This window comes from Brassica napus, chromosome C5 (genome assembly GCF_020379485.1).
Source record: "Brassica napus cultivar Da-Ae chromosome C5, Da-Ae, whole genome shotgun sequence".
NCBI classification, from domain to species: domain Eukaryota; kingdom Viridiplantae; phylum Streptophyta; class Magnoliopsida; order Brassicales; family Brassicaceae; genus Brassica; species Brassica napus.
In genome coordinates this window covers 7,841,141-7,854,591 of record NC_063448.1, presented here as the reverse complement: position 1 = coordinate 7,854,591, position 13,451 = coordinate 7,841,141, and the positions used below count along the sequence as shown (strand labels likewise).

The 13,451-nt window shown below is 37.0% G+C and overlaps 2 protein-coding genes across 2 annotated transcripts; one reads left to right on the top strand and one right to left on the bottom strand.

Moving 5' to 3' along the window:
* The first annotated feature begins 4,036 nt into the window (after nucleotides 1-4,036).
* LOC106452390 (ABC transporter G family member 40) lies at nucleotides 4,037-10,280 on the top strand. Its single transcript, XM_048758122.1, has 19 exons — nucleotides 4,037-4,517; nucleotides 4,621-4,741; nucleotides 4,841-4,929; nucleotides 5,058-5,142; nucleotides 5,228-5,387; nucleotides 5,480-5,610; nucleotides 5,690-6,364; nucleotides 6,441-6,757; nucleotides 6,915-7,075; nucleotides 7,172-7,275; nucleotides 7,349-7,505; nucleotides 7,593-7,756; nucleotides 7,836-8,168; nucleotides 8,255-8,545; nucleotides 8,633-8,716; nucleotides 8,813-8,946; nucleotides 9,010-9,237; nucleotides 9,325-9,751; nucleotides 9,879-10,280. The coding sequence occupies exons 1-19, from the start codon at nucleotides 4,195-4,197 to the stop codon at nucleotides 10,134-10,136; spliced, it is 4,242 nt and encodes a 1,413-aa protein (XP_048614079.1). The 5' UTR covers nucleotides 4,037-4,194; the 3' UTR covers nucleotides 10,137-10,280.
* LOC125587499 (pentatricopeptide repeat-containing protein At1g15510, chloroplastic) lies at nucleotides 10,250-13,075 on the bottom strand. Its single transcript, XM_048758123.1, has one exon. The coding sequence runs from the start codon at nucleotides 12,989-12,991 to the stop codon at nucleotides 10,400-10,402; it is 2,592 nt and encodes an 863-aa protein (XP_048614080.1). The 5' UTR covers nucleotides 12,992-13,075; the 3' UTR covers nucleotides 10,250-10,399.
* Nucleotides 13,076-13,451: the final 376 nt, after the last annotated feature.

The following is a 13,451-nucleotide window of genomic DNA, read 5'->3' as shown; positions in this document are numbered from 1 at the left end:
TTTTAGTGGGAAATTAAATATTTTTAGCGGGAAACTAAAATAGAAGACTTTCCAGACGACTTACAAGTAAGTCGTCTGGTTTAAATTATTTAAGCGGGAAAATAATTTTTTTAAAAAAATTTAGGCGGGAATATTTGGACGATTTACATGTAAGTCGTCTGTTTTAATTTCTTCACCAGACGACTGAAATGTAAGTCGTCCGAGTAAAATGATCCGGTTAGGTTAAAACGTACATTGGTAAAATTAAAGGTTCGGTACGATGTGGATGACTGAAATATACGTCGTCCGGGTAAATTATTCAACAGACGACTGAAATATAAGTCATCCACACCCTAAACATAACCCCTAAACTTATTTATCTAATTAAACACTTCATAAAACCAAATCAAACTTGAAAAGTGTTTACTATACACAGAAATAAAGACATATAGGTGAAAACTAATTTTTGAAAAAAACATTTTAGTTTTCCAAAATCTAACCCTAACAATACATACAATACTACAACATATGTTTGTCAAACTCCTAAACCAAAGTATTTCATGATTCACTACTTCCACTCATCTATCTTCAAAACAAATCAATTTTATCATATCTTAATTTATATCACTTAAAACTGTTTATAATTACTTGATTTTTATTTTTCACGCATCAAAATATTTTTTTACAAGATTTATAAATTATTTTTAAAATAAACTGGTACCAGACGACTTACACTTCAGTCGTCCAGACGACTTACAACTTCTCAGACGACTCAGACGATTTACTGGGGCTATATTCGTAAAAATGGCTTCTGTTTTTTTGTTTGGTCACAAGGGGTTGAGCTGTAATTTCACTAGGCTTTTAGGTTAGTTTTGCATTTGATTCAAGTTTGGGTATAGGTTTGAAATTAAAATCAAGTTGTGGGTTAGTTTTGGCAAAAACCCCATTTTTATATAGGTAAAGTCCAAGCGGATACAATTCAATTAAATAATGGCGGTTTGGGAACAAGGGCTTGCAGAAGGCAACTTAACTAGAATCGTCAAAGTCTAAACGCCAAACTCACTATTAGGATTTACAATCGTTTGATTTCTCCACATCTATACTATTAAAGCAGGATCCTATTGTCATAATTACCTTAGGGGCATGTTTACTTCACTAACATTGCATGTTTCATTAAGGACAATTAAGTAATATTAATAACAAATCTATATTGGGTCATTATTTTTGGATCCAACCCAAATCAAATCTCTCTTGGGCCATTTGGACCTATTAAAAAATCAGATTCAATTCTCACCTTTTTTTTCCTTTGGACCATTGAGTCCAAGTTCAAATAATTTTTTTTCATCTATTCTTAATTATTATTTTTTTCTTTTCTTAATATAATTTAAGCATTCATAAAAATAATTGAATTTTTTTATTGAAAAGTATAAATCTTTATTAAAAGTATATAATTTTTTAATTAAAATATTAACCTCATAATAAAATTAATTTATCAGAGTTATACCAACTTAATTCATTAAAAAAATAAAGTTTAATTTTTTTAACATAAATAGTCATTTAAAATGAAATACGATAAATAAAAATAAAATTTTTAAGTCTTTTATAAAATAAAACACAAATATATGAAAATGTGACATTTACTAAATATTTGTCAATTGAAAAAAAAAAACAAAAATAAACTCGCGCTTTGAAAGCGCGGGTCAAAATCTAGTTACTATTTAAATTGCATATATTCATGCTATCTATTAATTTTCCGGTAAGTGGTTATTTTCAATAAGTGTTCAGTATAGCATGTAAGTAATATTAGAAAAATGGTAATATACTTGATGATGTTTTTGCTTCCTCAGCGTAGATGTAGCAATTATTTTGTACTTTTGATTCCTCAGCGTAGAATCGTCAAAGTCTAAACGCCAAACTCACTATTAGGATTTACAATCGTTTGATTTCTCCACATCTATACTATTAAAACAGGATCCTATTATCATAATTACCTTAGGGGCATGTTTCCTTCACTAACATTGCATGTTTCATTAAGGGTAATTAAGTAATATTAATAACAAATCTATATTGGGTCATTATTTTTGGATCCAGCCCAAATCAAATCTCTCTTGGGCCATTTGGGCCTATTAAAAAATCAGATTCAATTCTCACCTTTTTTTTTTCCTTTAGACCATTGAGTCCAAGTTCAAATAATTTTTTTTCAACTATTCTTAATTATTATTTTTTTTCTTTTCTTAATATAATTTAAGCATTCATAAAAATAATTGAATTTTTTTATTGAAAAGTATAAATCTTTATTAAAAGTATATAATTTTTTAATTAAAATATTAACCCCATAATAAAATTAATTTATCAGAGTTATACCAACTTAATTCATTAAAAAAATAAAGTTTAATTTTTTTAACATAAATAGTCATTTAAAATGAAATACGATAAATAAAGATAAAATTTTTAAGTCTTTTATAAAATAAAACACAAATATATGAAAATGTGATATTTACTAAATATTTGTCAATTGAAAAAAAAAACAAAAATACCCGCGCTTTGAAAGCGCGGGTCAAAATCTAGTTACTATTTAAATTGCATATATTCATGCTATCTATTAATTTTCCGGTAAGTGGTTATTTTCAATAAGTGTTCAGTATAGCATGTAAGTAATATTAGAAAAATGGTAATATACTTGATGATGTTTTTGCTTCCTCAGCGTAGATGTAGCAATTATTTTGTACTCTCTGTTTTTTAAGATTATAATTTTTAGAATTTTCAAACATATTAAAAAAACATATCAATTTATGATTATCAAACGCATAATTTTTTGTAGTTAATATTTTCCACAATTTCTATCCAATAACATGCCAATAAACACAAATGTATTTCTTAAACTTTACAATTTAACATTAAGGAATTTATTGAAAAAGTAAAGACTGTATTTTTTTTAACAATTTTTTTCTTCTAAAATATACATTTTTCAGAACGAATGAAGTAATATTTATCAGATTTTTTACACATTGACGAACAAATATATGAGCTTACGGATTTGAGTTCAGTTTTTTTTATTTCCTATGTATTTTTTTTTATGTTTGCTTGCTAATAATGGGCAATATTTTTTTTTGGCAGTTCAAATTTTTTTTTTTTGACCATTTTTAATATATCGTATGAAGATCTTCGTACTCCAATTTAAGTTTTATTTGTTGTATTTATAATGACAAAGACAAAAAAACTGTCCAAGATCATTGATGCATAAAGAACGTATGAAAAAAGACATGATTAATTGACAAAAAAAAGAGAAAAAGACATGATTATGTTTCAAAAAACCTTTTACTATTCAGTTCACACTGTACAATATGATTCTGGTGAGAAGTTATAAAAGTTTAAAAGTGGGATCAATTAATGAAATGAAACGGTTGTTTTATCATTATCTTCTCATAGAGACATATTAGAAGTTTCTAATACCTTTAGGATCAAGGTTTACGATGGTATATCCAGGGCCGGCTCAATAATGTCATAGGCCCTGGAGCAAAAAAAGAATTTAAATTTTCAAACTATTATTTTTCTTTAAAAAGTCTGATAAATATATGTTTTTTTTCAAAATACCAAAAGTGTTTTTAAAAATAAATCTATGAAAATAAAAAAATACTTTCATATAAAAAAATTTTGGGCCCCTTTTCTTATTTTTAATATAAGAATACATGTATTTTTTAAAAAAATCAGGTATTTATCTATTAAAAAATAAGGGTACAATATATTGGATCCGGGGCGGTCGCACCGTTCGTCCCCCTATCTAAGCCGGCCCTGTGTATATCTACATGATTCGCTTTCCTAATATGCTGCTTCTAGATGTCCCAGAGAGAGTCACAGCTGACGTAAGCTTTCTCCTTTTACTATTTGTAAATTCAAAGTACACCAAGGAAAAAGCGTAGAACGTCAGTCTCTTCGTCACGTTCCGTCTCTGATTTTTCCACCTTTTTGTAATCAAAATACATGCATGTGCTTATTCGTGAATAACTATATCTCCTCTGCCAAATATGTATATATACGAGAACACAAACCCTACATTCATTTCATCATTCATCTCACATTTCTCTTTTTTTTTTGCTCCCATATGTTTGCATAACTTATTCTTTAATTCTTGATCTGATATAAACAAAAAAAAAAAAGAGAGAGAAGAGAAAAAGAAAAAACATTTGATTTCTGGGATTCACTAATCCGAGGAAAATGGAAGGAACTAGTTTTCAGAAAGCGAGTAACAGTTTGAGAAGAGACTCCTCTGGGTGGAAGAGAGATTCAGGAATGGAGATTTTCTCCAGGTCTTCTAGAGAAGAAGACGATGAAGAAGCTTTGAAATGGGCTGCTCTTGAGAAGCTCCCTACCTTTGACCGTCTCAGGAAAGGAATCCTCACTGCCTCTCATGGCATCAACCAGATCGACATTGAGAAGCTTGGATTCCAAGATACCAAGAAACTGCTCGAGAGGCTTATCAAAGTCGGTGACGACGAGCATGAGAAGCTCCTCTGGAAACTCAAGAACCGTATCGACAGGTAAACAAGTCTTGATCCAATCTAACACAACCTCTCTTTTCAATAGAAACAGAGGAGCTCTGTTCTTTTTTGGGCTGTGTACTAATTTTTTCTAAAATGACAGGGTTGGAATAGATCTTCCGACAATAGAAGTACGGTTTGATCATCTAAAAGTTGAAGCAGAGGTTCATGTCGGTGGCAGAGCTTTACCCACGTTCGTTAATTTCATATCCAACTTTGCAGATGTAAGAATGCTTTTTACTTCTTCTTTTTTTTTCTGCTTTATATATTCAAAAAAAAAAAAAAAATCTAACAACAGTCTTTGTTCGATTGTTATATAACAGAAGCTCCTGAACTCTCTGCACCTCCTTCCCAACCGGAAGAAGAAGTTCACTATACTCAATGACGTCAGTGGAATCGTTAAGCCCGGCAGGTGAATTTTCAGATTCCGTTATCTATTTCTATATAAAATGATTTTGGTTATTTTATTGAGATATTGTTAAAATATTTGAACTTGTTGACCGCTTTAAGAAAAAAAAAAAAAAACTTTTAATTGTACAGGATGGCTCTGCTTTTGGGTCCTCCAAGTTCTGGCAAAACGACCCTTCTGCTTGCCTTGGCGGGAAAGCTTGACCATGAACTAAAGGTTCCAACTTTGCCTCTTTCTCTTTGTTTCAGACTTATGTGAAAATGGAATCAAAATATTAAACTTATCATTATTTGGTCTGTAGGAAACTGGAAGAGTGACATACAATGGTCATGGAATGAATGAGTTTGTGCCACAAAGAGCAGCTGCATATATAGGTCAAAACGATGTTCACATCGGCGAAATGACAGTTCGTGAGACTTTTGCTTACGCAGCTCGCTTCCAAGGTGTTGGTTCACGTTATGGTGAGTTTTTGGTTTTAACCATTTTCTCAAAAAAAAATCGTTTTGGTATATGTTGATTTTTGCTGACCGTCACTGTTTTTGTGGTGCATTAGATATGTTGACGGAGTTGGCAAGAAGGGAGAAGGAAGCAAACATCAAACCTGATCCTGATATTGATGTCTTCATGAAGGCGACATCAACAACAGGTGAAGAAACAAATGTGATGACAGATTACATCCTTAAGGTATAGTTTCATTCAAACATTTTTTTTATAAGAAAATTATCGAAGTCTTAGACTGAACTCATATAAGCTTCTTTTATAGATCTTAGGGCTTGAAGTCTGCGCAGACACAATGGTCGGTGATGATATGTTGAGAGGTATCTCCGGAGGACAAAAGAAGCGTGTCACAACTGGTGAGATGCTGGTCGGACCGTCTAGGGCTTTGTTCATGGACGAGATATCCACTGGTTTAGACAGCTCAACGACGTACCAGATAGTGAACTCTCTCAGAAACTATGTTCACATCTTCAACGGGACAGCTCTGATCTCTCTGCTTCAGCCTGCCCCCGAGACATTCGATCTCTTCGATGATATTTTCCTCATTGCGGAAGGTGAGATCATCTACGAGGGCCCACGTGAGCATGTGGTGGAGTTCTTTGAGACCATGGGATTCAAATGCCCTCCAAGAAAAGGCGTCGCTGATTTTCTTCAAGAAGTGACGTCAAAGAAAGACCAAATGCAGTACTGGGCACGACCTGATGAGCCTTACAGGTTCATAAGAGTGAGGGAGTTCGCAGAGGCGTTTCAATCGTTCCATGTTGGGAGGAGAATGGGAGATGAGCTTGCCGTGCCGTTTGACAAGAAGAAGAGCCATCCAGCTGCTCTAACCACCAAGAAGTATGGAGTTGGTATCAAAGAACTTGTCAACACAAGCTTCTCCAGAGAGTATCTACTCATGAAAAGAAACTCATTTGTTTACTACTTCAAGTTCGGACAAGTAAGTGGGAATACCAACTCTTCTCATTTGTTTCAAAATCTTCAAGGCAGATTCATGAACATGTTGTTGTTTACAGCTGCTGGTGATGGCATTTGCGACAATGACTCTGTTCTTTAGGACAGAGATGCAAAAGAAGACTGTAGTAGATGGGAGTCTCTACACAGGAGCCTTGTTCTTCATCCTTATGATGCTCATGTTCAATGGAATGTCTGAACTTTCAATGACCATTGCAAAACTTCCTGTGTTTTACAAACAAAGAGACCTACTCTTCTACCCTGCATGGGTTTACTCTCTGCCTCCTTGGCTTCTCAAGATCCCTATAAGCTTCATCGAAGCCGCTCTCACAGCATTCATCACTTACTATGTCATCGGCTTTGACCCCAACATTGGAAGGTATATTATAATAATACACTAGATTTTGACATGTCGCTTGCGTAATAATATTTTGTTTGGCAAACATTATTTTTTATTACATACACCAAACAACTAAATATGAATCATTTGGTTACTCAAGAGTTGATAAGAAAGAATGCTTCTTGGTTACTTGCAGGTTGTTTAAGCAGTATATTCTACTCGTGCTCATGAACCAGATGGCTTCAGCATTGTTTAAGATGGTGGCAGCATTGGGAAGAAACATGATCGTTGCAAACACATTTGGTGCGTTTGCGATGCTCGTCTTCTTTGCCTTGGGTGGTGTGGTACTTTCAAAAGGCATGTGTTCATCTCATTCATATACGTTTACATCAAGTTTCTAACATAACTCAAAATCAAAATCTCAAACCATTTATTTTACTATTGTCAAAACAGATGATATTAAGAAGTGGTGGATTTGGGGTTACTGGATCTCACCAATCATGTACGGACAGAACGCTATTGTGGCCAACGAGTTCTTCGGACACAGCTGGAGTCGAGTAAGTATCCATCCCCCTATCAAGGTTTTGGTATAATGTTTTAGACGTGACTGATACGTTGATTGTATTACAGGCTGTTCCAAACTCAAGTGATACACTTGGAGTTACTGTCCTAAAGTCACGTGGGTTCTTACCACATGCATACTGGTACTGGATTGGAACTGGAGCCTTACTCGGATACGTGGTGCTATTTAACTTTGGCTTCACGCTAGCTCTAACATATCTCAACTGTATGTAACCAATCATTTTACTTGATCACATCTCTGATACAACATTTTATTTATTCCTCTAACCATATGAACTTTCCATATGTACAGCCTTAGGAAAGCCTCAAGCTGTTTTAACGGAAGAGCCTGCAAGTAACGAGACAGAACTTCTCGTGGTTGAAGCAAATGCTAATAAGAAAAAAGGAATGGTGCTTCCATTTGAGCCGCATTCAATAACCTTCGACAATGTTATATACTCAGTTGACATGCCTCAGGTAACAACGACATCCTAGGCCCTTTGAGTTCTCATCAATCAAATAAACTTCCTACTAATCTTTGTTTATTTTACAACAGGAAATGATAGAGCAAGGAACACAAGAAGACAGACTTGTCTTGTTGAAAGGTGTGAATGGTACATTCAGGCCTGGCGTGCTTACAGCTCTCATGGGTGTCTCTGGCGCTGGCAAAACAACTCTGATGGATGTTCTTGCCGGAAGGAAAACCGGTGGTTACATTGATGGCAACATCACTATCTCCGGTTACCCTAAGAACCAACAAACATTTGCACGTATCTCAGGATACTGCGAACAAACCGATATCCATTCCCCACATGTTACGGTCTACGAGTCCTTGGTTTACTCAGCTTGGTTACGGTTACCTAAAGAAGTTGATTCAAACACAAGAAAGGTTATTTTTCAGACATTACCATTTCCAAGAATTAAATGAGTAAATCGAAATAGTACTAACAAATGTTTTTGGTTGTAATGGTGCAGATGTTCATAGATGAAGTTATGGATCTGGTGGAGCTAACGCCCCTGAGGCAAGCACTAGTGGGACTACCTGGTGAGAGCGGTTTGTCAACGGAGCAAAGAAAGAGACTGACCATCGCTGTGGAGCTGGTTGCAAACCCTTCCATCATCTTCATGGATGAACCTACTTCAGGATTGGATGCACGAGCTGCTGCCATCGTTATGAGAACCGTGAGGAACACGGTGGATACAGGGAGAACAGTCGTCTGCACCATCCACCAGCCTAGCATAGACATTTTTGAAGCCTTTGATGAGGTATATAAAAAAATCACTTTTAACAAGAAAAATGAAAAAAAAAAAAACTTTAAAAACATTTGTTCTAATATGTTTGTGTATCTTCAGTTGTTCTTGCTGAAGCGTGGAGGTGAAGAGATCTACGTTGGACCTCTTGGACATGAATCAAGCCATTTGATCAACTACTTTGAGGTAACACATAAGACATAGTTAATCAAATTATATTCTACGTTTGTTTGTAGCTCAAGTAAGACATGGACTTAATATGTTAATTTAACTCAACAACAGAGTATTCAAGGAATCAGCAAGATCACAGAGGGTTACAACCCAGCAACGTGGATGCTTGAAGTTTCAACCACTTCTCAAGAAGCTGCTTTAGGAGTTGACTTCGCCCAACTCTACAAGAACTCAGAACTTTACAAGTAAGTATTAAATATAATCACATTCAAGACGTTGTAGAATGTGATCTCACCAATCTTTTGTAGGAGAAACAAGGATCTTATCAAGGAGCTAAGCCAACCAGCTCCAGGGTCAAAAGACTTATACTTCCCCACACAATACTCACAATCATTCTGGACACAATGCATGGCTTCTCTATGGAAACAACACTGGTCCTACTGGAGAAACCCTCCTTACACCGCCGTCAGATTCCTCTTCACAATCGGTATCGCTCTCATGTTCGGCACAATGTTCTGGGACCTCGGAGGCAAAACGTAAGCCTAATTAACCTCCAAGAAACAAAACGTGACTTCCAAGTTTCGACCTAAACACTTAATTAATTTTTCTTGTTTCATCTACAGGAGAACGCAACAAGATTTATCAAACGCTATGGGCTCGATGTACACAGCTGTTCTCTTCCTCGGACTACAAAACGCTGCTTCAGTTCAACCTGTCGTCAACGTCGAGAGAACAGTCTTTTACCGAGAACAAGCCGCTGGAATGTACTCCGCCATGCCGTATGCTTTCGCTCAGGTGTTCATAGAGATGCCTTACGTTCTTGTGCAAGCTGTGGTGTACGGTCTCATAGTGTATGCGATGATAGGGTTCGAGTGGACCGCTGCTAAGTTCTTTTGGTACCTCTTCTTTATGTATGGATCGTTCTTGACTTTCACCTTTTACGGTATGATGGCTGTTGCTATGACTCCTAACCACCACATCGCCTCCGTCGTCTCATCCGCCTTCTACGGCATATGGAATCTCTTCTCCGGCTTCCTCATCCCTCGTCCGGTAACTACACCAAAATCTTGAAAATTATCGTTATATAACTGTTACTAATTAATTTCAAAAAGGGGCTTGGGCTTATTTTATTATTATGTTTTTGACCCTAAACTTCTGTTTTGGTTTGGTAAAACAGAGTATGCCGGTTTGGTGGGAGTGGTACTACTGGCTTTGCCCTGTTTCATGGACACTGTATGGATTAATCACATCACAGTTCGGTGATATTACTGAACCGATGGCAGATGGTACGAGCGTGAAGCAATTTATCAAAGATTTCTATGGATTCAGAGAAGGTTTCTTGGGAGTGGTTGCTGCCATGAACGTTATCTTTCCATTGGCCTTTGCTGTCATCTTTGCTATTGGAATCAAGAGTTTCAACTTCCAAAAGAGATAGAACATTTTTACATTCTTCATTATTTGAAAAATTATACACTTAGCATTCTACTTCCTGTAACACAAATAAAAAGACTTTTTGTTTTGTTTATAAGCTATTCTTTCTTATTGTAATGATGATCAATAAAATTTAAGATTGAATCTATAGCTAATGTTACATACAGAACACGTTACAGACAAAACAAAGCCAAAATTTAATCTAGCTTTCCTTGTAATAACATTAACAATACCTTGATGAAATATATTCCTTCTTCTGTTTTCATTCTAATCTCCACATGAACATTCTCCATCTCTAAAGTGGTGGAAATGCTCAGCGTCTCTAACAGAGATCTCTCTTCTTACTGTTTTGGAGATGAACTTCACTGTATCATGGCAACTCTCGCACATACTGAGATTCTTTGTCACCCAAATCGGCATTCCTGGGACCGTGTTGATCAGACCAAAAGCAATTGCCTTTCTCTCGCTGTGTCCACAGAATATCTCATCTCTCGAAATCTCAGCCTCACCCGTAGAACTTGTTTTAGTAATCCCAACTTCACTCATTTTCTCGTAGAACCTCTCTAAAACAGTGTTGATCTCTTTTATTTGAGGATGGTACTTGTCATCGCTGAGAAACGCGTGGACTTTACCCTTTACTTCTACCCAACTGCAACCTGCATCAACCGTTAGCCCGTTCTCTTTCATCATTCTTCTCACTCTCGCAACGTCCCTCCATTTGTTACAGTCAGCATAGAGATTACATAACAGAATGTAATAGCCAACACTCTCTTTGTCCACCTCAAATATACGTTTTGCTGATAGCTCACCGAGTTTAATGTCACGGTGAATCCTGCAGGCGTTAAGCAAGGCTCCCCATACCGCTGGATCTGGTACAACTGGCATTCTCTGTATAAAGCTGTGCGCTTCTTCTAGCTCGCCTGCACGGCCAAGCAAATCAACCACGCAAGCATAGTGCTTCAAGTTTGGGGTCACACCATACTCCTCCATTCTGCTAAAGTATATCAAACCTTCTTTGACCATTTGTGATTTGCTACAGCCGCATAACAGTGAGATGAATGTAATCTCATCTGGTCTTACTCTGGACATAACCATTCTGTCGAATAACTCCACCACCACCGAGCCTTGACCCCTTTCTGAATATCCGGTTAGGAGAATGTTCCATGATGAGACATCGTTTTTCTGGGAGTTGAACAGATTCCAAGCGATGTTCATTCTCCCGCACCGTACATACATGTCTAAGAGTGCGTTTGGAAGAAAATCATCAAGCCCCACTCCTGTTCTCAGCACATGAGCATGAATCTCTTTCCCACACATCAGAGCTCCTATTCTAGCACAAGCTGCTAATGCAGCTGTCAAAGTTATTGCATTTGGCTGCAGCGTCATTTTCATTTGCCGGAAGAATATCAACGCCTCAAAGCACCGGTTGTTGAGTCGGAGCCCTGCAATGATCGATGTCCAAGATATGACGTTCTTGCGTGGGATGTTGTGAAAGACGTCCAAGGCCTTGTCGATGCATTTGCACTTTGAGTACATATTAATGAGATTGTTTGCAACAATCACGTAGGATACGAGCCTCGCCTTAATCGCAAGCTTATGGAGCTCAACACCTGTGTCAAGATCACCTAGAGTAGCGCAAGCAGATAGAACAGCAGCGACTGCTATCTCATCTGGCTTCACACAATCTTGATCCATCATTCTGTAAGCGTCTATGGCCTTTCCGGGAAGAAAGTTAAACTCATAGCCTGAAATCATAGTGGTCCATGACACAATGTCTTTGCGCCCCATCCTACTAAAAACCTTTTCAGCTTCACGCCACGACCCAGCGTATAAGTACATCTGAGTTAACGAGTTGCAGACAGACATATCAACAGCAAAACCTGAGGTTATCACATAAGCATGAATATCCCTCCCTAACCTCCCATCTCCAAGTAGCTCACAAGCAGAGATAACACTCGTCATGGTCATCAAATCCGGATCAACAGAAAGCCCACGCATAGCAAAAAACAACTCAAGACCTTCACAACACATCCCATTCTCAAAATAACCAGAGATCATCGCATTCCACGAGATCAAATCCCTTCTAGGCATTCTATCGAAAACCAACCTCGCACTCTTCACATCACCACACTTGACATACATAGTAATCAAAGCGTTCACCACATCAATCTCCAACTCATACCCAAACCTAACCACATGAACATGAACCTCTCTTCCTCTAGCTAGATCAGGTATACCCCCACAGGTTCTCAACACACAAGGGAACGTATAGACATCAGGCTTCACACCACCAACCCACAACATCCTATGATACAAACACATCGCCTCGTCGAAATACCCTTGCTTCGCGTACCCACCGACCAACACGTTCCACGAAAACAAGTCTCTCTCAGACATTTTACCGAACACGTACCAGGCATCAACCAAATTACCAAACCTCACGAACATAGCCAAAAACGCGTTACCCAGCTCAACGCCCAAGCTGCTCATTGAACCCATAGCGATATCATAAACCTTGGATCCTTCTTCGTGCGCTCTCTTCCACTCGCACAGCCTCACCAAGGCCACGAACGCGTCTTCGTCTACGGAAACACGCAGCTCCCGCATCGAAGTGACGAGCTTTATGGCTTCCTCCAGCTTCCCGTTCGCGCAGAGGCCGTGTAATTGGGAATTGGAGAAGTGGGTGCTGCTGGAACTCGAGCTGAGAACTGTTAGTCCTTGAGATTTTCTCAAGATGAGCTTTCGGATTCCGAAATTCCACTGGAAGTTGACGTTTCTATGGTTACGAGATTTTCTCTGGAAAGGTTTCGACTTTTCTGGGTTGAGATGAAAGTGAGGAGTTTGAGATGAAGACGCCATCGTCTGAAAGGCGGAGAGGGAAGAATATGGTTCATACTGGTAGAGGTTTTACAGTGGGGGGGTTTTAATAAGGCGAGAAGATAGAGTGGACAAGACCTGTCTTAATTAGCGATGATCATTAGCTTCGAAACGACGACGTGTCCGCCACTAAATCAGATATTTTCATTGTTATTGGAAACGTATTCACCTCATATTTATTTCCAATGTTAATAGTAGTTCGTTTTTATATTTAGTTGATTTTTATAATTTTTTAAAATAGTAATTCAGTTTAGTAAATAAATTAAAACTATTTTTTTTTATAAAATCCGTATAATCTTTTTGTTTTTGTTTTCTGATATACAATTTTTTTCCAAATCCACTAAAACCTAGTATAAAAATCAAATTAATAAATAAATCGGAATAATGCATGATCTTGACATAGAAATTAAAACCACTAATTCAATAACACATAATTTTGATT

What these genes read in the sequence shown, in the direction of transcription:
- LOC106452390 (XM_048758122.1), top strand. Translation starts at nt 4,195, where the DNA reads ATGGAAGGAACTAGTTTTCAGAAAGCGAGTAACAGTTTGAGAAGAGAC. An exon ending in TCGGACACAGCTGGAGTCGA is followed by an intron (nt 7,276 to 7,348) that starts GTAAGTATCCAT and finishes ATTGTATTACAG; the next exon opens with GCTGTTCCAAACTCAAGTGA. An exon ending in TGGGACCTCGGAGGCAAAAC is followed by an intron (nt 9,238 to 9,324) that starts GTAAGCCTAATT and finishes TTTCATCTACAG; the next exon opens with GAGAACGCAACAAGATTTAT.
- LOC125587499 (XM_048758123.1), bottom strand. Translation starts at nt 12,991, where the DNA reads ATGGCGTCTTCATCTCAAACTCCTCACTTTCATCTCAACCCAGAAAAG.